Genomic DNA, 21,236 nt, shown 5'->3' on the forward strand with positions numbered 1-21,236 from the left:
GCAGTGGTGGCTCAATGCAGCCTCAACCTCCCAGGCTTGAGCAATCCTCCCACCTCAACCTCCTGAGTAGCCGGGACTACAGGCACACACCTCCATGCCCAACTTATTTTTTAAGAAACTTTTTGTAGAGATGGGGTTTCGCTATGTTGCCCATATGTAGGCTGGTCTTGAACTCCTGGCTTCACGTGATCCTCCAGGCTCAGTCTCCCAACGTGCTGGGATTAAAGGCACGACCCCATCACACTCAGCCCCAGTTTGAAATCTAGGGTGGGTCTGAAGCTCACACCTCTATGACAGTGTGAAGCCTGGGGAGTAACCTTTGTCCTATCCCCTTCTGCTTCCTAGGAATTTCCGCATTGGTCCCTGGCTTTCCTTGCCACTTTCCATTCAACTATAGAAACAAGAATTATTTTAACTGCACTAACAAAGGATCCAAGGAGAACCTTGTGTGGTGTGCAACTTCTTACAACTACGACCAGGACCACACCTGGGTGTACTGCTGATGCTGAGGTGAGAGCAGGGACCAACAGTGGTCATTTCACTGACGCAGAGGTGAGACAGGTGCACACCTGGTACGTTTCTGATGTGAAGGTGATTTCTGCTTTTTCCAGCATGTCTGATTAGTGTCGCTGATGTGAAGGCGAGATCTGGATTTTCCAGCATATCTAATTAGCTGAGGTTCCCAGCAATGCGTGCTCTGTTGCCAAAGTTGGGGAAGACTGGAACAACTGCCCAGATTAGAAGGATGAAAGAAATTAGGATTTCTCCCACAAGCAGGAGAGCAGAGGGGAGACTGGCACTTTCTCAGACCCAGAAAGGTATCATTCCGAGTTTCAAGTCTGCGAGGCTTTGGCTGTGGACAATTAGGAAAGTGGAACTTCTCAAAATGGAGTGTGGTAGGAAAAAAACAATCCAGAAAAGGGGATAACTGACCAGCCGTGGTGACTCACACCTGTAATCCTAATGCTTTGGGAGGCCAAGGCAGGAGGATCAGTTGAGGCCAGGAGCTTGAAAACCACCCTGGGCAATGTAGCAAGACCCTATCTCTACAAAACAAAACAAAACAAAATTCGTTGGGTGTGATAGCACACACCTGTAGTCCCAGCTACTCAGGAGGCTCACTGCAGCCTCCACCTCTTGGGTTCAAGCAATTCTCCCACCTCAGCCTCCCGAGTAGCTGGGATTACAGGGGTGCACCACCACGCCTGTTTTTTTTTTTTTTTTTTTTTTTTTTTTTTTTTTTAGTAGAGATGGAGTTTCACCATGTTGGCTAGGCTGGTCTCGAACTCCAGACCTCAGGCGATCCACTTGGTCACCCAAAGTGCTGGGATTACAGGTGTGAGTCCCCGCACCTGGCCTATCCCTCCTTTTCTTTTCGTCTTTTCCTTCTGCCTGTCCACCAAGGCCAGTGTCAGTGTTCTCCAGCCTAGAGAAATGCCCTTTAAATCTCCTGCATGGATCAACGAACCTCACTGCTCTGTGACTTCTGAAATCTAAAATAAAGAGAAGCCCTTTCATCAGATGTGTAGACAAAACACCATCCCTCCTCCCTTTGGGGTGGAAAACGCTGGTGGTTCTAGCAATGTCTGTCCTTACGACGCACGTGGCTTATGGATGACACTAAATTAGTGGACCCTTCCTGAATTTTGCCTTGGCAATGAAAATCGTCTTCCCGGAATAGAGGAGAGGGAAAGGAGGGGGGTTGGAACTCTGGGAACCGTCTTAACAGGGTAGACATTAAAAAACACCCACAGCAGCCTTCGGTCTGTGGCTAGGACTAGGAACAGTGTCCAGCCTCTGACTTCTGTCCATCACAGCAGAACTAGCTCTTTGCCGATCCCCTTCCCCTTACCATAGAGGTGAAGTCGAGGGGCTCATTGTTCATTGGCCTGTTCCTATGAGCCCGGCAGAGGTTGGGGGAACGTCTGATTCTTCTCAGCACAGCTGCTTCCCCCAGCTTCCGACTAAGTCTGGAAAACCAATGCAAAGTCATTTTTAATTCACCTTCCTCTTGGAGCCAATGCCTACTTATTCATTACATTCAGATCTTTGCTTCTATTTTCAAGGAGAGGAGAAACATCTTCAGAGGAGGACCGCCATATTGAGGCTGAGCACGGATTCGTCTTTCTCATTGCTTTTTCAAGCTTAAATAACCACCTTTAGAAATACCCTCTGAACTACCTGGTTCGATCAGCTGGTCCTTTGTGAAGAACGTAGAGAGAATGCGGCATAACCACCAATAAAGGAGACTTGATTTAACCCTGGGATCTGCCTTCTCTGCTTCCTAAGATGAGAGCCATGGTGAATGTGTGGGAAAGGAATGGTTGGTGGCCAGGCTGTCGAGTCTCACGGTGTGGAGAGGTCAGACTCTCAGGCCAGAGACCTCTAGGAGTCGTTACAGCCTGCTCTGTCTTCTGGGGGAAATCAGATTTGGGTGGGGTGTTTGTAGGTACTTACTAAATTATTAATAAATTAATTAGGAAGTAAGCAGAGGGTAGAAAATTCACCGCAGGACTGCCTCAATCATTCCTCCCCTGTGCCCGTGGCAGATATCAAGAACTGATTATAGAATCTGATTCCCTCTCAGCCCAGATGGAAACTCACATTGTTGTTCTCGTACTTTCTTCTTCTTCCTTTCACTCTTCTCCTTCTCCATTTCCTTCTCCCTTCCTCTTCCCTCTCCTCCTCCTCCATCTTCTCCTCCTCCTCCCTCTCCTTCTCCTCCTTCTTATCCTCCTCCCTCTCTTCGTCTCTCTTATCCTCCTCCCCCTTCTCCTCCTCCCTCTCCTCCTCCTCCTCCCTCTCCTCCTCCTCCTCCCTCTTATCTTCCTCCCTCTTCTCCTCCATCTCCTCCTCCTTCTTATTCTCCTTTCTCCTCCTCCTCCTACTCTCCTCCCTCTTCTCCTCCTCCCTCTCTTCCTTCTCCTCCCTCTTGTTTTTCTTCTCCTCCTACCTCTCCTCCTTTCTCCGCCTCCCTCTCCTCCTCCCTCTTCTTCTTCTCCTCCTCTCTCTTCTCCTTCTTCTCCTCCCTCTCCTCCTCCCTCTTTTCCTCCTCCCTCTCCTCCTTCCTCTTCTCCTCCTTGTCCTCCTCCCCCTTCTCTTCTTTCATCTCCTTCTCTCTCCTCCTCCCTCCTCTCCCTCTCCTCCTCCCTCTTCTCCCTCTCCTCCTCCCTCTTCTCCCTCTCCTCCTCCCTCTTCTCCCCCTTGTCCTCCTCCCTCTTCTTCTTCTCCTCCTCCCTCTTCTCCTCCTTCTCCTCCTCCCTCTTCTCCTCCCTCTTCTCCTGCCCACCTCTGTGCCTTCCTTGTGCCCGTATTCTCTTCCCCCTTGTCTTCCTGAAGGCTCCTCCTCCCTTCACTCATTGTCCGTGGAACTGCCCCTGTGATGGAGATGGACGTGAGCTTCCCAGATCCCCCCTTTAATAAAGGACTTGCTGCCCAGCTCCGGCGAGTGCTGTCTGCAGGCAGCCTTTGGTGGTCAGCCCAGATCAGAGATGGTCTCAGCTTCAAAGTGGCCTCCATCACCCAAACGATGCCCTTCCCAGGGCAGGTCACAGCCAATAACTGACCAATGCTGGGTTTAAAGGCCTGGCTATTCCTATCCAAGTGAGATAACTCAAAAGAGCTACATCCAGAGCTCCTGTGGGTTCAGCTGAGGTTGTAGAGCCTGAACCGTGGTTCAACCTCTCCCTCTGTCCAATCCCAGTTCCTTCCCTTCTTAATTTATCCCAAAGAAACTCTCTGATAAGCCTCCTGCCTGCTGTCTCTGCTCTCAGAGGTGGAGCCCTGGGGAACCCAACCTGAGACAGCTCACCTTTGAGTGATGCCCATTCTCTCCGGGCGTGGTGACTCACACCTGTAATCCCAGCAGTTTAGGAGGCTGAGGCAGGAGGATTGCTTGAGGCCAGGAGTTTGATACCAGCCTGGGCAACATAGCAACACTCCATCTCTACAAAAAATACAAAAACTAGTTGGTTGTGGTGGCTTCACACCTATAGTTCCAGCTACTTGGGAGACCAAGGCAGGAGGATTGCTTGAGTCCAGGAGTTCGAGGCTGCAGTGAGCTGTGATTGCACCACTGCACTCCAGCCTGGGTGACGGAGCAAGACCCTGTCTGAAGAAAAAAATAGAGATGTCCTTTTTGACCACTCTAATTAAGCCCCTTCCCCAAATTATCTTTGTATCTAACCATACCACTTTATCCTCAAAGTATCCATCCCAATCCGAGCTTCTTCTAATGGATTTAATTTTTTTTTTCTCCCTTGGCACTGGAATGTAACCTCCAAGAAAGCAAAAGACCTTATTTCTGGGCACATTCCAGTACCTAGAATAATCCTGGGCTTATAGCATGAAATTGTGATGTCCAATACAGTAGCCACTAGCCACAAGGAGCTAGTTACATTTAACTTAAATAATTAATAGCGTTCCTTATTAATATGGTTTGGCTGTGTCCCCACCCAAATCTCCTCTTGAATTGTAGCTCCCATAATTCCTATGTTACCTATTGATGTGGTTTGACTGTGTCCCCACCCAAATCTCATCTTGAATTATAGCTCTCATAATTCCCATGCTACCTATTGATGTGGTTTGGCTATGTCCCCACTCAAATCTCATCTTGAATTGTAGCTACCATAATTCCCATGTTACCTATTGATGTGGTTTGGCTATGTTCCCGCCCAAATCTCATCTTGAACTGTATCTACCATAATTCCCATGTTATCTATTGATGTGGTTTGGTTGTGTCCCCACCCAAATCTCATCTTGAATTGTAGCTCCCATAATTCCCATTTACCTATTGATGTGGTTTGGCTATGTCTGCACTCAAATCTCATCTTTAATTGTAGCTACCATAATTCCCATGTTACCTATTGATGTGGTTTGGCTGTGTCCCCACCCAAATCTCATCTTGAATTGTAATTTCCACATGTTGTGGGAGAAACCTGGCAGAAGATAATTGAATCATGGGGGTGGTTTCCTTCATACTGTTCTCGTGGTAGTGATTACATCTCACAAGATCTGATGGTTTTATAGGGGGAAACCCTTTTCTCTTGGCTCTCATTCTATCTTGCCTGCTGCCATGTAAGACGTGCCTTTCACCTTCTGCCATGATTGTGAGGCCTCCCCAGCCACATGGAACTGTGAGGCCATTAAATCTGTTTTTCTTTTTCTTTTTGTTTTTTTAATTTATTTTGAGATGGAGTCTCGCTCTGTTGCCTAGGCTGGAGTGCAGTGGCGCGATCTTGGCTCACTGCAAGCTCTGCCCCCTGGGTTCACGCCATTCTCCTGCCTCAGCCTCCTGAGAAGCTGGGACTACAGGCGCCCGCCACCACGCCCGGCTAATTTTTTGTATTTTTAGTAGAGATGGGGTTTCATCGTGTTAGCCAGGATGGTCTTGATCTCCTGACCTCGTGATCCACCCGCCTTGGCCTCCCAGAGTGCTGGGATTACAGGCGTAAGTCACCGTGCCCGGCCTATTTTGACTTTTATTTTAACTTTGCATTGCTGGAGTGTCTTGCTTTGGGCTGAGATTAGGAGGAGTCTCTCTTTTTTGTTTCATAGCACAGATTGATGTCAGGACATGAGAAATGGAACAGACTTCCCATCTAACAGAGGCATCGTCTCTGGGTGGCTCAGGACAGACCAGCGTGAAGGCAGGGGGCTTCCAGGAAAGACTTCGCAACAACCTGGCTGAACTGGGGATTTGGGGGATCCTGTCATCGCTCTCTTTGCATGATGGCATTTTTTTCCGGGGATTAATTCCCCAGGGATCAGCTTGCTCTAAACCTTGATAATCCAGATTTGTGGTTTAATTCAGTCCCCCGAGTATCTTACACAAGGGAAGGGATGTGGGAGGCGGGGAGGCGGGGGGGCAGAGAGAGAGAGAGAGAGAGAGAGAGAGAGAGAGAGAGAGAGAGAGACACACACCAGACAGTGCTTCCAGGAAATCAGGAAAAGGAAGGAGTTGACTTTGAATGCCACTTGCATGAGCCATTTCTAAGCCCAGCCCCAACAACAACTCTGTTTCCAGCTCTGTGGTTGATTCGCATCCTTTTTATTTTATTTTGTATTTCTATAGATTTAGGGAGTACAAGTGAGGTTTTGTTACACGGGTATATTGTGTAGTGGTGAAGTCTGGGCTGTTCATGTAACCATCACCTGAATAATGCATAATTTGTCTCTCTGTTACCGGGAGAGAGAAACAGGGGATTTGCAACAGTTGATGCAGGCAGGGGAAGAGTAGAGACTACGTGCTGAACCTTCTGATATCCAAAGGAGAAGAGACTATTTTCACCCAAGGGGAAGCTGGGGAAGAGACTCTGGCAGGTCACAGGGACTTAGGACTACGTGAAGTGAAAAGACGTCATGAATCATTGGAATTTTTGGGGGTGGCAACTGGACCCTCCCACTTTTCCTATTTCCATCCATAGACTCCTCCTTGTTAATCTAGTTCTGCAGACGCCCCGATCCTGGCAAAACTACTGCTCTCGGTCTCACCTCATGCATAGCTCTGCATGCCGATCCCTCTCTCCCGCCTGCCTTCCCTCTCTGCTTTAAGGGGATCTGGGGCTTTGGGGCTTTGGTTCTCCACAAGCACTTGCTCCATGTTGACCAGGTGGAGAGGGCCAGGGGCTTCCAGGACCTCCTCAGCGAGACATCATCTTCACAAACTCTGCAAAGCAAAAACAAACAAACAAACAAACAAACAAAAAACCCAGTAAGGCATCTTGTTGTAAAAGCCCCCAATATTATTTTTTTGAGCCTTTCCTATGTGGCAGGCACGGCTGGTGATCCCTGGGAAATTACTTAATCCCTCTATGCTTCCATTTCTCCACCTATGAAATGGGAATCAGATCTCTTTGGCAACTTACTTAACCCTGTACCTCAGTTTCTCATCTATCAAGTCAGCATGTTTAATAGATTTATCTCATGAGGTTGAGATAAAATTGGCTTAGAGGCTGGGCTCGGTGGCTCACACCTGTAATCCCAGAACTTTGGGAGGCTGAGATGGGCAGATCGCTTGAGCCCAGGAGTTAGAGACCAGCTGGGCAACATAGTGAGACCCCCAACTCTACAAAAAAATTAAAAAATTAAAATAGGTAAATAAGATTTGCTCAGAACCGTGCCTGCCATCTCAGCCACCCCATGTAAACTACTGTGGTTATTATTATGCTCATACTTCTGAATAATTTCAATATGTTGCAGTTTCTTCATTTCTGTCATGAAAATAATCTTTGCATGTAAATAAAACATTAAGTTTAAAAAAATGGGAATCCTAGTATTGCTATTTCCTTATATGGTTTTTAAGACTGTTAATGGCATAAAGCTCATAAAAAAGATGAAGTTTCCCATAAACAGCTATTGTTGGCCGGGCGTGGTGGCTCACGCCTGTAATCCCAGCACTTTGGGATGTCAGGGTGGGCGGATCACTTGAGGTCAAGAGTTGGAGACCAGCCTGGCCAACATGGTGAATCCCCATCTCTACTAAAAATATAAAAATTAGCAGGGCATGGTGGCAGGCACCTGTAATCCCAGCTACTCCAGAGGCTTGAGGCAGGAGAATTGTTTGAACCCAGGAGGTGGAGGTTGCAGTGAGCTGAGATCGTGCCACTATACTCCAGCCTGGGCGACAGAGCGAGACTCTGTCTAAAAAAAAAAAAAATAATAATAATAATAATAATAATACAATGGTATTTTGTGCTTGATTTCTTTTAGTTTTCTCCAAAAGGTGTCATCATCCACCCCATTTTACAGATGGGAAAACTGACCCTTAAGAGAAAAAGTGAGTAGCATAAGGCTACATGCTCAGTCAGCGATGATCCTGAATTTGAAGCCCCTGAATCTGACCCCAGAACTCCAGCTGCTAGCCAGTCCAGTCTCTTTCCGATGGGACAAGTTCTTCCTAGGATAAAAGGCGCCCTGCAAACTAAGAAGGAATGGGCAAGGCGGAAGGGGGTCCTGAGCATGGGAAGGAAAGGGCCTTGGCTGAGGTATTCCTCGGAGCCACATGATGTGAGGGACACCCATTTGAAATGAATGGCCTGGGAGGAAAGGGATGGAACAAATGCTTCCAAAACCTGCCACCCACTTCCATTCTCCAACTTGGAGAGGAGTGAGGAGTGGCCAACTTGGAAAATCTGACTGTGAGTTGGAAGTGGATTCCTGCAGTGGCTGCCCCCGCTCCCCACCACGCCCAGTCAATGTCACCTTCAAAGTCAACGGTGCCGTCTCCATTAACATCAGCCTCCCGGACAACCTCAGAGATCTCCCGGGGAGTGAGCCTCTCTCCCAGGAGTCTCTGCATGGCCTGCTGCAGCTCCGCCAGGGTGATCTCCCCATCTCCGTTCGTGTCAAACTGAATAGAAGCAGAGGTAGATGATATCAGCAATGACGACGACAGCCACAAGATGATGGTTTACCCGTCACTTACTGTGCGTCAGACACTGAGCTAAGAGCTTTGGGAATGTGAGCCACTAAAATGTCAGCTCCAAAGGACAGTTTTGTTTTGTTTTGTTTGTTTTGTTTTGTGTGAGACAGTCTCACTCTGTCACCCAGGCTGGAGTGCAGTGGTACAATCTCAGCTCACTGCAGCTTTCACCTCTTGGTTCAAGCGATTCTCATCCCTCAGCCTCCCGAGTAGCTGGGAATACAGGCATACGCCACCACGCCTGGCTAATTTTTGTATTTTTAGTAGAGACAACGTTTCACCATGTTGGCCAGGATGGTCTTGAACTCCTGACCTCAGTTGATCCACCTGCCTCAGCCTCCCAAAATGCTGGGATTACAGGCATGAACCACTGCGCCCGGCCAAAGCTTTTTTTTTTTTTTTTTTTTAATGAGACGGGGTCTCACTATTTTGGCCAGGTTGGTCTTAAAATCTTGGCCTTAAGCAACCCTTCCTTCCACCTCATCCTGCCAAAGTGCTAGGCTTACAGTCGTGAGCCAAGGTGCCCAGCGATACATCTGAAACTTACTTTCAAAGTGATTTTTGAAATATATATTATTATTTACTACAGTTATCCTGCTGTGCAATAGATCTCAAAAGTTATTCCTCCTGTCTAACCAAAACTTTGTATCCTTTGACAAGTAACTGTCCATTCTTTTTCCCTGGCTCCCCAGTCTCTGCTCACCACCTCCACCTTTCTTTTTATTTGCATGAGTTCAATTTTTTAAGATTCTGCATGTAAAATCATGTGGTATTCGTCCTTTTGTGCCTGGCTTATATTGCTTAGTATAATGTGCTTCACGTTTATTCACGTTGTTGCAAATGATAGAGTTTCCTTCTTTTTAAAAGCTGGATATGCTGGGCGCGGTGGCTCACGCCTGTAATCCCAGCACTTTAGGAGGCCGAGGCGGGTGGATCACCTGAGGTCAGGAGTTCGAGACCAGCCTGACCAACATGGAGAAACCCTGTCTTTACTAAAAACACAAAATTAGCTGGGCGTGGTGGCACATGCCTGTAGTCCCAGCTACTCAGGAGGCTCAGGCAGGAGAATCGCTTGAACTTGGGAGTTGGAGGTTGCGGTGAGCCGAGATCCTGCCATTGAACTCCAGCCTGGGCAATAAGAGCGAAATTCCGTCTCAAAAAATAAGTAAATAAATAAAATAAATAAAGAGAAAGAAAATTTTAAATGACCTATGCGACTTGCACTGTATTTCTTTTGGACGACGCTGCTGTAGGCTGAGGAAGCTGCAGGTTTACAAGTGCTGTAAGGCAGGAAGGTGTACTTGAGGAAGAGGGAGAAGCAGGCAGTGTTTAGGGAGGCATGAGCTGGGGAGAGATGAGCATGAAATAGACAAGGTCTCAGTGTTGCAGAAGGCAGGGCCCAGGTACATAGGGGCTTGTGTGTCATGGGACGTTGTCAGGATTTGGTTCTGAGTAACACAAGAAGCCACTGGAGAATTTTAAGCAGGGGAGTGACCAGATCTGATATATATTTTAAAAGAACGTGAGCATGAAACCCTTTTGTGTAGAGAACAGACCACATGGGAGGACCATGATGGGAACCTGGAAACCAATTAGAGGGTCGCCATGATCATCCCGGTAGGAGATGACTGTGGCTTGAACCAGTTAGCAACAGCAGAGCTCGAGAAGGAGAGCTGGCTCCCCGATGTTTTGGAAATTGAACATACTAGACTTTCTGGTAGACTGGTTAAGGGTGTGCAGGGTAGAGCTTTGGAGGCAGTTCATTAATTCAACACACATGTATCCATATTGCTAAAAAATAATATGTGTCAATAGTGCCCATGGGGAAGGCACTGTTCTTGGGACTGAGCGTGGAGCAGCGAGCGAGACACTTAGAAATACTTGTCTTCTGTGCCTGGCTTATTTCACACAGCATACTGTCCTCCAGGTTCATCTGTGCTGCTGTGTGGGGCAGGATTTCTCTCTTTTGTAAGGCTGAATATTGTGTTTAAATATATACCACACAGAAGGAGAAATACTGCATAATTCCACTTACATATGAGGTACTTAAAATAACCAAACTCATAGAAGCAGAGAGTAGAAGGATAGTTGCTGGGGGTTGGGAGGACAGGGAATCGGGGAGATATCGTACCATGGGTATAAAGTTTCAGTTATACAAGATAGGTTCTGGAGATCTGCTGTGTGACATTGTGCCTATAACTAGTAATACTGCATAATGACAGATATTGCTTTTAATGGCAAAACCACAATTACTTTTGCATCAACCTAATAACTATGGGCAAAAGACATGAACAGCCATCTCTCTAAAGAAGACAAACAGGCAAAAGACGTGAACAGCTATCTCTCTAAAGAAGACAAATAAATGGTAAACAGGTTCATGAAAAAAATGCTCAGCATCACTAATCATTTGGGAAATTTAAATTAAAACCACAATGAGATATCACCTCACACCTGTTAGGATGGCTATGGTCAAAAAGATGAATAATAACAAGTGTTGGTGAAGATGTGGATAAAAGGGAACCCTGGTACACTTTTGCTGGGTATGGAAATTAGCACAGCTATTATGGAAAGTGGTATGGGGGTTCCTTAGAAAATTAGGCCGGGCGCGGTGGCTCAAGCCTGTAATCCCAGCACTTTGGGAGGCCGAGATGGGTGGATCACGAGGTCAGGAGATCGAGACCATCCTGGCTAACACGGTGAAACCCCATCTCTACTAAAAAAAAAAAATACAAAAAACTAGCCGGGCGAAGTGGCGGGCACCTGTGGTCCCTGCTACTCGGGAGGCTGAGGCAGGAGAATGGCGTAAACCCGGGAGGCGGAGCTTGCAGTGAGCTGAGATCCAGCCACTGCACTCCAGCCTGGGCGACAGAGCCAGACTCAGTCTCAAAAAAAAAAAAAAAGAGAAAATTAAACCTAGTGCTGCCATATGACCCAGCAATACCGCTTTTGGGTATGTACCTAAAGGAATTGGAATCAGTATGTCAAAGGGATGTTGAACTCCCCTGCTCATGGCAGCACTATTCACAATAGCCAAGGTATGGAAGCAACCTGTGTCCATCAAAACAGAAGAGTGGATAAAGAAAATGTGGCATAACCACACAATGGAATACTAGTCAGCTTTTTTTTTTTTTGGATGGAGCTTCACTCTTGTTGCCCAGGCTGGAGTGCAAGATAGGTTCCAGAGATCTGCTATGATCTCTATGTGGCTGTATAGAGTGGCATGATCTCGGCTCTCTGCAACCTCTGCCTCCCGGGTTCAAGCAATTCTCCTGCCTCAGCCTCTGGAGTACTTGGGACTACAGACGTGCACCACCATACCCCACTAATTTTGTAATTGTAGTAGAGACGGGGTTTCTCCATGTTGGTCAGGCTGGTCTCAAACTCCTGACCTCAGATGATCCACCTGCCTCGGCCTCCCAAAGGGCTGGGATTACAGGTGTGAGCCACCACGCCTGGCCTTAAAATTTTCTAGTAGCCACATTTTTAAAAAGTTAAAAGGAACAAATGAAACTGATTTTTAATGGTCTCTTTATTTAACCCAATATATCGAAAGTGTTATCATTTCATCATGTAATCCGCTTAAAAATTATTAAGTAGCTCTGTAGGTAGCATTCTTTTTATGCACACTGGATTTCACAAGGCAGTAAGTTCTAAGTTCTCAGTAGGTGCTTAGCATCTTCATTATGATACTTAGCATAGAAGTTTACTTAAGTATACTAGTATATTACACTAATTATATTAAGTATACTAAGTCTTAATCCAGTGTTTACTTTACACTTACAGCACTTCTTAATCCAGACAACTTTTTCTTTTGGTTTGAGATGGAGTTTCACCCTTATCACCCAGGCTGGAGTGCAATGGTGTGATCTCGGCTCACTGCAACCTCTGCCTCCCAGGTTCAAGCAATTCTCCTGCCTCAGTCTCCCAAGTAGCTGGGATTACAGGTGTCCACCCCCACGCCCAGCTAATTTTTGTGTTTTTAGTAGAGACGGGGTTTTGCTGTGTTGGCCAGGCTGGTCTTGAACTCCTGACCTCAAGTGATCCACCTGCCTCAGCATCCCAAACTGCTGGGATTACAGGGGTGAGCCACCACGCCTGGTCCAGACAATTTTTTATCAGAAATATTCAATCTGTTCCTAGGCTTCTACATAACACTAACAGTTGAAGAGGTGAATTCACATACCCAAGTCATTCTAGACAAGAGCTTTACAATAAAGTAAATAGAATGAAGTATTTGTTTTTAAATTTAAATAAACTGTATTTATTTATTTAGAGACAAGGTCTCACTCTGTCACCCAGGCTGGAGTGCAGTGGCGCAATCTTGGCTCACTGCAACTTCTGCCTCCCTGGCTCAAGTGATCCTCCTATCCCGGCCTCCCAAAGAGCTGGGACTACAGGCGTGTGCCACCATGCCTGGCTAAGTTTTGTATTTTTTTTGTAGAGACGGGGTTTTGTCATGTTGCCCAGGCTGGTCTGAACTCCTAGGCTCAAGTGATCCACCGACCTCGGCCTCCCAAAGTGCTGGGATAACAGGCGTGCGTAACTATGTACAACCTGCAAGAATCATACTTAAATACTGGAATTTGTATTCAATTGCATATAAATGGACATTAAATAAATAATTTAATTGAAATCCATTGGTTAAACACAATTAAAAATTTGGCCAAGCACAGTGGTTCACACCTGTAATCCCAGCACTTTGGGAGATCAAGGCCGGTGGATCGCTTGAGGTCAGGAGGTCAAGACCACCCTGGCCAACATGGTGAATCCCCGTCTCCACTAAAAATACAAAAGAAATTAGCCAGGTATGGTGGCGGGCACCTGTAATAGCACTTTGGGAGGCCGAGGTGGGCGGATCATGAGGTCAGGAGTTCGAGACCAGCCTGGTCAACATGGTGAAACCCCCGTCTCTACTAAAAATACAAAAATTAACTGGATGTGGTGTCGGGCACCTGTAATCCCAGCTACTTAGGAGGCTGAGACAGGAGAATGGCTTGAACCCGGGAGGCAGAGGTTGTAGTGAGCTGAGATTACACCATTGGACTCCACCTTGGGACAACAGTAAAACTCCATCTCAAAAAAAAAAAAAAAAAAAAAAAAAAAAATCCTGACATTTATTTTAGAGACGGCAGGATCTTGGATAAGATTTATAATCTTCATGAGCCTCACTTTTCTCATTTGTTTCATTGGGATACATGACTGCTTGCTACTCCTAATGTGTGTGTGTGTGTGTGTGTGTGTGTGTGTTTTGAGGATTAAATCAGAGAAAGTATACAGAGGAATTGATCCATTGCAGGTGTTTGGAATACATTAGTTTTCTTCCCTATTTATCGATCCCACCATGGCTAGAAAAAAAAAAGGGGTGGGGGCCTAGTTGGTGGGTGCTGTCCATGGTAATAGCTAATTATAGGCAGACCCTCTGGGGTCTGCCTCTACCGTCACCAGCACCATGACACTGTTAACTCACCTCCTTGAAGGCATCCCGCATCTCCTGGACACCGATCATCCCAGCTGTTTCTGCAAGCAATTTGGGGGTCATCAGCTCCACAAAGTCATCAAAGTCTACACGGCCACCCACTGAGGAAGATGGCACAGGATTAGCGAGACCCCACAAGCCCCGGCCTTCCATTATCTCACTTTGTGCTTTGAGTCAGTTCCAGAAATAGATCAGCTCCTATCTCCCTGCCCTATATGAGCCGTCTTTGACTTCCTCCCTCCAGCAGCCAACTCCAAGCTCTCATGTCCCTCTAGCCTGAACAGGAGTGGACAGGGTGCGGTACGTTGGAAGTAACTGTCTGTGTGATTTTCAGACAGTTGGTTACGATGTTTCTCCTCCTCTGTAGACCCGTAGAAAGAGGAGCATGAATTAAATGAGCATTCAAGTTTCTTTCAGGTACGAATATTATCATTTATCATTACCTTGAATTCAACCTTGTTTAGTCTGTTACATGCCCAGAAGCAAACCCAATTGCTTTCTTTTTTTTTTCTTTTGAGACAGAGTCCACTCTGTTGCTAAGGCTGGAGTGCAATGGTACGATCTTGGCTCACTGCAACTTCTGCCTCCCGGGTTCAAGCGATTCTCGTACCTTAGCCTCCCGAGTAGCTAGGATTACAGGTGCCCGCCATCACACCTGGCTAATTTTTTTTGTATTTTTAGTAGAGACGGGGTTTCATCAAGTTGGCCAGGCTGTTCACAAACCCCTAACCTCAGGTGATCTGCCCACCTCAGCCTCCCAAAGTGCTGGGATTACAGATGTGAGTCACCGTGCCCGGCCTCAATAGCAATTTCATTCTAGCTGAAATCTCAAAATCAGTTATGATCTCCATCAAAAAATCCATCCATCCTTTCTGTAACACAATTCACCAACATCAGCTCCAGCTCCAAGTTTGTTTCCAGCATCCAATACAGCTCCAGTCTCTTGCTCAGCTGATGGATCTTAGTGGTGATAGTAATAACTACATTTAATAAGAATTTACTGGAGGCTGAGCCTTTATCTGCATCAGCATCTTTACCCCTTCCTTTCCATAGTCCCATAAGGTAAGGAGAGAAGCATCTTCCTCTACAGATGAGGAAATGGAAACTCAAGAGTAGCGGATAACTCTGCTTTTCAAAATCACCGTAATTAGTAAATAATAGAACTGAGATTTGAACACAGACGTATCTCTAAAAGCTTTTAACCGCTTCAAATGCTGCCTTCCTGAGTCGAATCTGACCTGTTTTCTTCCAGACTTCTAGTCCCTCTCACCCTCCTCTCCATCCCCAACTCTACTCTCAATCTCTACATCCTTCCCAATTCTGCCCTGATCCCTTCCCTAACCTCGGCCGTCCCTCCCGTTCCCTGGACTCACGGTTCATGCGGATTTGCTGGCCGAGCTCAATCAGTTCCATCTCTGTGGGCATGTAACCCATTGTCCTCATGAGATTCCCCAGATCCTTACAAGAGATGAACCCATCTCGGTCCTTGTCGAACTCAAGAAATGCTTCCCGCAGCTCTGAAAGTTAGGAGGGAACATTGAGGGAACTTGAAACAGTCAGTGGGGAAGAGTGCCATCTCTTAAAGCTATCAGTGAGGCTCCAACTAGAGACTCCTTAAAGGAGTGTACATTAAAAAAAAAAAAAAAAAAAATCAAGGCTGGGTGTGGTAGCTCATGCCTGTAATCCCAGCACTTTGGGAGGCCGAGGCAGTTGGATCACCTGAAGTCAGGAGTTTGAGATCAGCCTGACCAACATGGCAAAACCCCATCTCTACTAAATACAAAAAATTAGCTGGGCGTGGTGGTGGGTGCCTGTAATCCCAGCTACTCGGGAGGCTGAGGCAGGAGAATTGCTTGAACCTGTGAGGCAGAGGTTGCAGTGAGACGAGATCGTGCCATTGCACTCCAGCCTGGGCAACAAGAGCAAAACACTGTCTCAAAAAAAAATTTTTTTTTTTTTCAAAAAAGAGTGATGGATGAAATGTGTTAGCAAAAGAGGCATCATTCCTGAGACCACTAAATGAGAGCATTGGCATCCTTCAGATTCTTGGGTGAAGTTTTGGGGAACCTCAAAGTCACCAAGAGAGAAACTCATTTGTTTCACTCCTGAGTCTTGGAGACCCTTGAGGATGGGTATGCCTTTGAAATACTTTGGGAGGTCCTTCAACTGCCATGAGAAAGAGTTCCACAAAATTACAGTTGAGTGGGAAGAGAGGGGGATTGTAAAAATTCCATGTAAAGGAATTTATACAGAAATTCAGAAAGGGATGGAGGGCAGGTCAGGTGGGTGGATGGCAACGTGGGGGCAACTGGGGAATACGGTGTTACCTTCAATCTCATCTTGTCCCAGTGGTCTTTCCTGGAAAGGAATGCAGATGAGAGGGAATTTGGAGAGAGGGTCACCCATTCTTCAAAGGTCTCCTTGTTATCCCAAGCTCCTCGCCACTCTCTCATGGTTCTCTTCTCATTCTCTCTCCTCCTCCATCCCTCCCATTCCTCTTCTCATCTCCTGACTCCTGTTCCACAGTTCTTGGCTCCCCACTCGATCTCAATTCCTCTCCCCCACCCATGAATCCCGATCTCCCTTTTTCTCCCTTTCTTAGACAAACACCCATCATATTGTGTCAAAGGGGGTCTTAAACACTGGGGAGTCCAATCTCTTCCATCACCAGATGAAAAAAGCGAGACTTCACAACCACAGCTAACTCATTCAGAGTGCTGACTCTGTGCCAGGCAGTTTCCACAATCATTTCATATAAACCTCAGAACTGCTCTGTGAAGTGGATCTACATCTCGTTTCCATCGTACCCATGAGAAAGCTGAGGAACAGAGAGGTGAAGGAACCTGCACGAGGTCACACAGCTCACAAGCGGCAGATCCCCTCCCAAGGGAGGAAGGCATTCAGTTACTCCCTGGAGGTCATGGGGCAAGTCAGACGCAGCTTTGGGATTTGAATTCAGGGCTCCTGACTCCCAAGTCAGAATTCTTCACACTAACCCCCATTAATTCCTTCTCACCTGCCTCCAATCTTCCTGTCAATGGTTAGAATCCCTGTGCACAGAAACAGCATTCAATGGCATTCAGGCAGGAGGGTCAGTGCCAGCATGACCAATTCCTAAACACTCTGAGAATGTCCAGTTATTGCTGCCCCACCTACTCCTGCACATACCTGAAGGGTTGAGCTTAGATATACATGGCATGTTAACAAGGAAATTCTACTGATCACTGGCCTCTTTAACCTTCCCATCTCCCTTTATCCCCGGAGCTTTCCCTCAGCTTCTCTTTCATCTGATCCCCTCCTTGCGATCCCTCATCACCCTTTTTTAATTCTTTCTCTCTCTCTTTTTTTGAAACAGAGTCTTGCTCTGTCACCCAGGCTGGAGTGCAGTTGTGTGAACTCAGCTCATTGCGACCTCCGCCTCCTGGGTTCAAGCAATTCTCCTGCCTCAGCCTCCCTAGTAGCTGGGATTACAGGCACCTGCCACAGCGCCCAGCTAATTTTTGTATTTTTAGTAGAGACGGAGTTTCACCATCTTGGCCAGGCTGGCCTTGAACTCCTGACCTCATGATCCGCCTGCTTCGGCCTCCCAAAGTGCTGGGATTACAGGCGTGAGCCACCACCTGGCCTTTTTCATTCTCTTTTTTTGGTGATCTTAAAGCCTAACAATTAAAAGTATGCCCATTCATCTAAGAAAGAAAAACTATACTTGCCCTTAATTTACCCTAAATAAATCCATAAATAGAAAAAAAAAAAGTATGCCCACATATCTGGACAAGTTGATATATATGGAAAAATAAAAAATAAATTAAAAAATTTAAAAAGCATGCCCACAGGAATCAAGCAGACCTGACCCTGCAACTTGCTTTTTTTTTCAAATGAGACAGAGTCTCACTCTGTTGCCCAGGCTGGAGTGCAGTGGCATAATCAGGGCTCACTGCAGCCTCCACTTCCTTGGCTCAAGCGATCCTCCTGCCTCAGCCCCCTGAGTAGCTGGGACTGTAGATGCATGCCACCATGCCCAGCTATTTTTTTGTATTTTTAATAGAGATGGGGTCTTGCTGAGTTTCCCAGGCTGGTCTCAAACTCCTGGACTTAAGTGATCCTCCCGCCTTTACCTCCCAAGGTGCTGGGATTCAGGCATGAGTCATTGTACTTGGCCAACCCTGCCACTTACTAACTGTGTAAGCTTAAGGCAAAGGGCTTCATGACTCAGAGCTTCACTTTCCTCACCTGCAAAATGGGAATGAAAGCCACTGACCTTATGAGTTGTTCCGAGGTGTAAATAATATCAGGCGTGCAAATCCCTTTGCACAGGGCTGGGCACACAGCAATGACTTAATAAGTGCAGCTATTGTTATTAACATCATCATCATCACCATCATCATAACCACCACCACCACCATCATCACCACCACCACCACCATCATCACCATCACCACCATCACCACCACCACCACCACCACCATCATCACCATCACCATCATCACCATCACCACCACCACCACCACCACCATCACCACCACCACCATCATCATCACCATCATCACCATCATCATCACCACCACTACCATCATCACCACCACCATCATCACCACCACCATCATCATCACCATCATCACCATCATCATCACCACCACTACCATCATCACCACCACCACCATCACCATCACCACCATCATCATCATCACCACCATCACCACCACCACCATCATCACCACCACCACCACCACCATCATCACCATCACCACCACCACCACCACCACCACCATCATCATCACCATCATCACCACCACCATCATCACCACCACCACCATCACCATCACCACCATCATCATCATCACCACCATCATCACCGCCACCACCATCACCATCACCACCATCATCACCATCATTATAACCATCACCACCATCATCATCATCACCATCACCACCATCATCATCACCATCACCACCATCATCATCATCACCACCATCATCACCATCACCACCACCACCATCACCATCACCACCATCATCACCACCACCACCATCACCATCACCATCTCACCACCATCATCACCATCATCATAACCATCACCATCATCACCACCATCACCATCATCACCATCATCACCACCACCACCATCATCACCATCACCACCATCATCATCACCATCACCATCATCATCACCATCATCATTACCACCACCATCATCACCATCACCACCATCATCACCACCACCACCATCATCACCACCATCATCACCATCATCATCACCATCATCACCACCACCATCACCATCACTATCACCACCACCACCACTATAATCACCATCACCATCATCACCATCATCACCACCACTACCACGATCATTATCACCACCACCACCATCACTATCACCACCACCACCATCATCATCACCACCATCACCACCATCATCACCACCATCACCATCACCACCACCATCATCACCATCACCACCACCATCACCACCATCACCACCATCATCACCATCACCACCACCATCACCACTGCCAGCATCATCACCATCACCACTATAATCAGCACCATCATCAATGCCATCATTATCACCACCACCGCCATCATCACCACCATCACCATCATCACCACCACCACCACCATCATCACCACCATCACCACTGTTATCACAATAAGCATCCATAGAAAAGGATAATGGTAATCTCAACAATGACATCATCCCACTTCTCTTCATTTTTCTTCCCTTTCTCTCCTTCTTTTTGCTCCTGACTTCTGATTTTACCCCCACCCATTTATCTCACTGGCTTACATGACCCCACCAGGGTCCTTGGAATTCTTGTACCTCAGCTTCTGCTCTATCAGCCTGTTCCCCTGGTTCTATGGCACCATCATGTCCTCTTCTTTGTCCCACACTCCTGCTCCCCTTGCCCTGCCCACCACCCTTCCCTCTCTCCCCACCTCACCCGCTGTTTCTCAGCAATGCCTTTCCTCAAGAAGATGCAGGCAGGGCCCATGGGGAACTGCATGGAGGGGTGGGGTGGAGCTTGCAGGGCACCAGTCTCAAGATGGCCCCTCCTCCTTGCTCCCTGTCGGAGCTCAGCCTCCTTATCTTCTGTAGCACTCCTTTGCCACCTCTTCCTGCCTCTCTTGGCTTCTCCCTCGGTCCCTGTGTCTTAGAGCTGTGACAGCTGGGCTGGAAATCTCTACTCAGTTGGGGAGGGATCAGAGCTGTCCCTGCCTCCCCATCTGGCTTGAATGATATGGGTGGGGAGAGCCAGAGTCAGGCTCTGTGACTCCTTTATCCCCAGAGTGGAATTGGAAGGTGCATTTTAAAAACGAGAATTAGAGGCTGGATGTGGTGCTCATGTCTGCAGTCCTAGTGCTTTGGGAGGCTGAGGTGGGAGGATCACTTGAGCCCGGGAGTTTGAGACCAGCCTGGGCAACACACAGAGACACTGTCTTTCAAAAAATAAAAAAATAGCCACGCATGGTGGTTCACACCTCTAATCCCAGCTGCTCCAAAGGCAGAGGTGGGAGGATCGCTTGATCCCAGGAGTTTGAGGCTGCAGTGAGCTATGATTGCACCATTGCACTCCAGGCTGCAGTGAACTATGATTGCACCATTGCACTCCAGCCTGGTTGACATGGTGAGACCCTGTCTCAAAAAGAAAAGAAAAAAGAAAAGAAAAGAAAAGAAAAGAAAAGAAAAGAAAAGAAAAAAAAGAAAAGAAAAGAAAAGAAAAGAAAAGAAAAGAAAAGAAAAGAAAAGAAAAGAAAGAAAGAAAGAAGAAAGAAAGAGAGAGAGAGAGAAAGAAAGAAAGAAAGAAAGAAAGAAAGAAAGAAAGAAAGAAAGAAAGAAAGAAAGAAAAAAGAAAGAAAGAAAGAAAGAAAGAAAGAAAGAGGGAGGAAGGAAGGAAGGAAGGAAGGTAGGGAGGGAGGGAGGGAGGGAGGGAGGGAAGGAAATAAAAGAAAATGGGGGAGGGGATTAGAGCAGAGGGCATCATTTATTCAATGTTCCAACAAGCATGTGAAGGGTCAATCCAAGACTGGCTTCTAGGCAGTGAGATGGAGAGCACAGGGCGCCTGGCCTCAGGGAGCTTTCCTGGGTGAGTTGGGAATGTGTGCGAGTGAGCAGGATGCAAGCATGGACTTCAAGAAGTGGGCGTGCACAGTGACTAAGAGCATGGCATTTTCTCTTTCTCTGTTCATCTCTTTCCTTCTGTCTTTCCTGAACGATTTAGAGGGGAAAAGCAAGGTGGGGGTGTCAGGGAGGGTGAGAAGTTATGGTGGTGTCAAAGCCTAAAGGGGTTTTGAGGTTCCACACTAGGTAGGGTTAGGGGAGGAGGGGGCTGGGGGCC

General features: G+C 47.0%; 2 protein-coding genes across 2 annotated transcripts in view; one reads left to right on the forward strand and one right to left on the reverse strand.

Moving 5' to 3' along the window:
* ELSPBP1 (epididymal sperm binding protein 1) overlaps positions 1 to 2,264 on the forward strand; it is a 23,516-nt gene extending 21,252 nt beyond the window's left edge. The window contains exons 6-7 of the mRNA XM_050772371.1: positions 346 to 510; positions 2,067 to 2,264. Of these exons, the coding sequence (XP_050628328.1) occupies positions 346 to 503 (158 nt within the window). The 3' untranslated portion in view covers positions 504 to 510; positions 2,067 to 2,264. The remainder of the gene's footprint in view (positions 1 to 345; positions 511 to 2,066) is intronic.
* CABP5 (calcium binding protein 5) overlaps positions 1 to 20,544 on the reverse strand; it is a 23,634-nt gene extending 3,090 nt beyond the window's left edge. Inside the window, exons 1-9 of the mRNA XM_050772373.1 lie at positions 19,842 to 20,544; positions 16,226 to 16,256; positions 15,272 to 15,415; positions 13,890 to 13,999; positions 8,203 to 8,350; positions 6,493 to 6,667; positions 3,812 to 4,111; positions 1,853 to 1,970; positions 570 to 728 (exon numbers count right to left, since the gene is read on the reverse strand). Of these exons, the coding sequence (XP_050628330.1) occupies positions 6,642 to 6,667; positions 8,203 to 8,350; positions 13,890 to 13,999; positions 15,272 to 15,415; positions 16,226 to 16,256; positions 19,842 to 19,904 (522 nt within the window). The 5' untranslated portion in view covers positions 19,905 to 20,544 and the 3' untranslated portion in view covers positions 570 to 728; positions 1,853 to 1,970; positions 3,812 to 4,111; positions 6,493 to 6,641. The remainder of the gene's footprint in view (positions 1 to 569; positions 729 to 1,852; positions 1,971 to 3,811; positions 4,112 to 6,492; positions 6,668 to 8,202; positions 8,351 to 13,889; positions 14,000 to 15,271; positions 15,416 to 16,225; positions 16,257 to 19,841) is intronic.
* Between the last annotated feature and the right edge of the window lie 692 nt (positions 20,545 to 21,236).

The sequence above is a fragment of the Macaca thibetana genome, chromosome 19 (genome assembly GCF_024542745.1).
Source record: "Macaca thibetana thibetana isolate TM-01 chromosome 19, ASM2454274v1, whole genome shotgun sequence".
NCBI classification, from domain to species: domain Eukaryota; kingdom Metazoa; phylum Chordata; class Mammalia; order Primates; family Cercopithecidae; genus Macaca; species Macaca thibetana.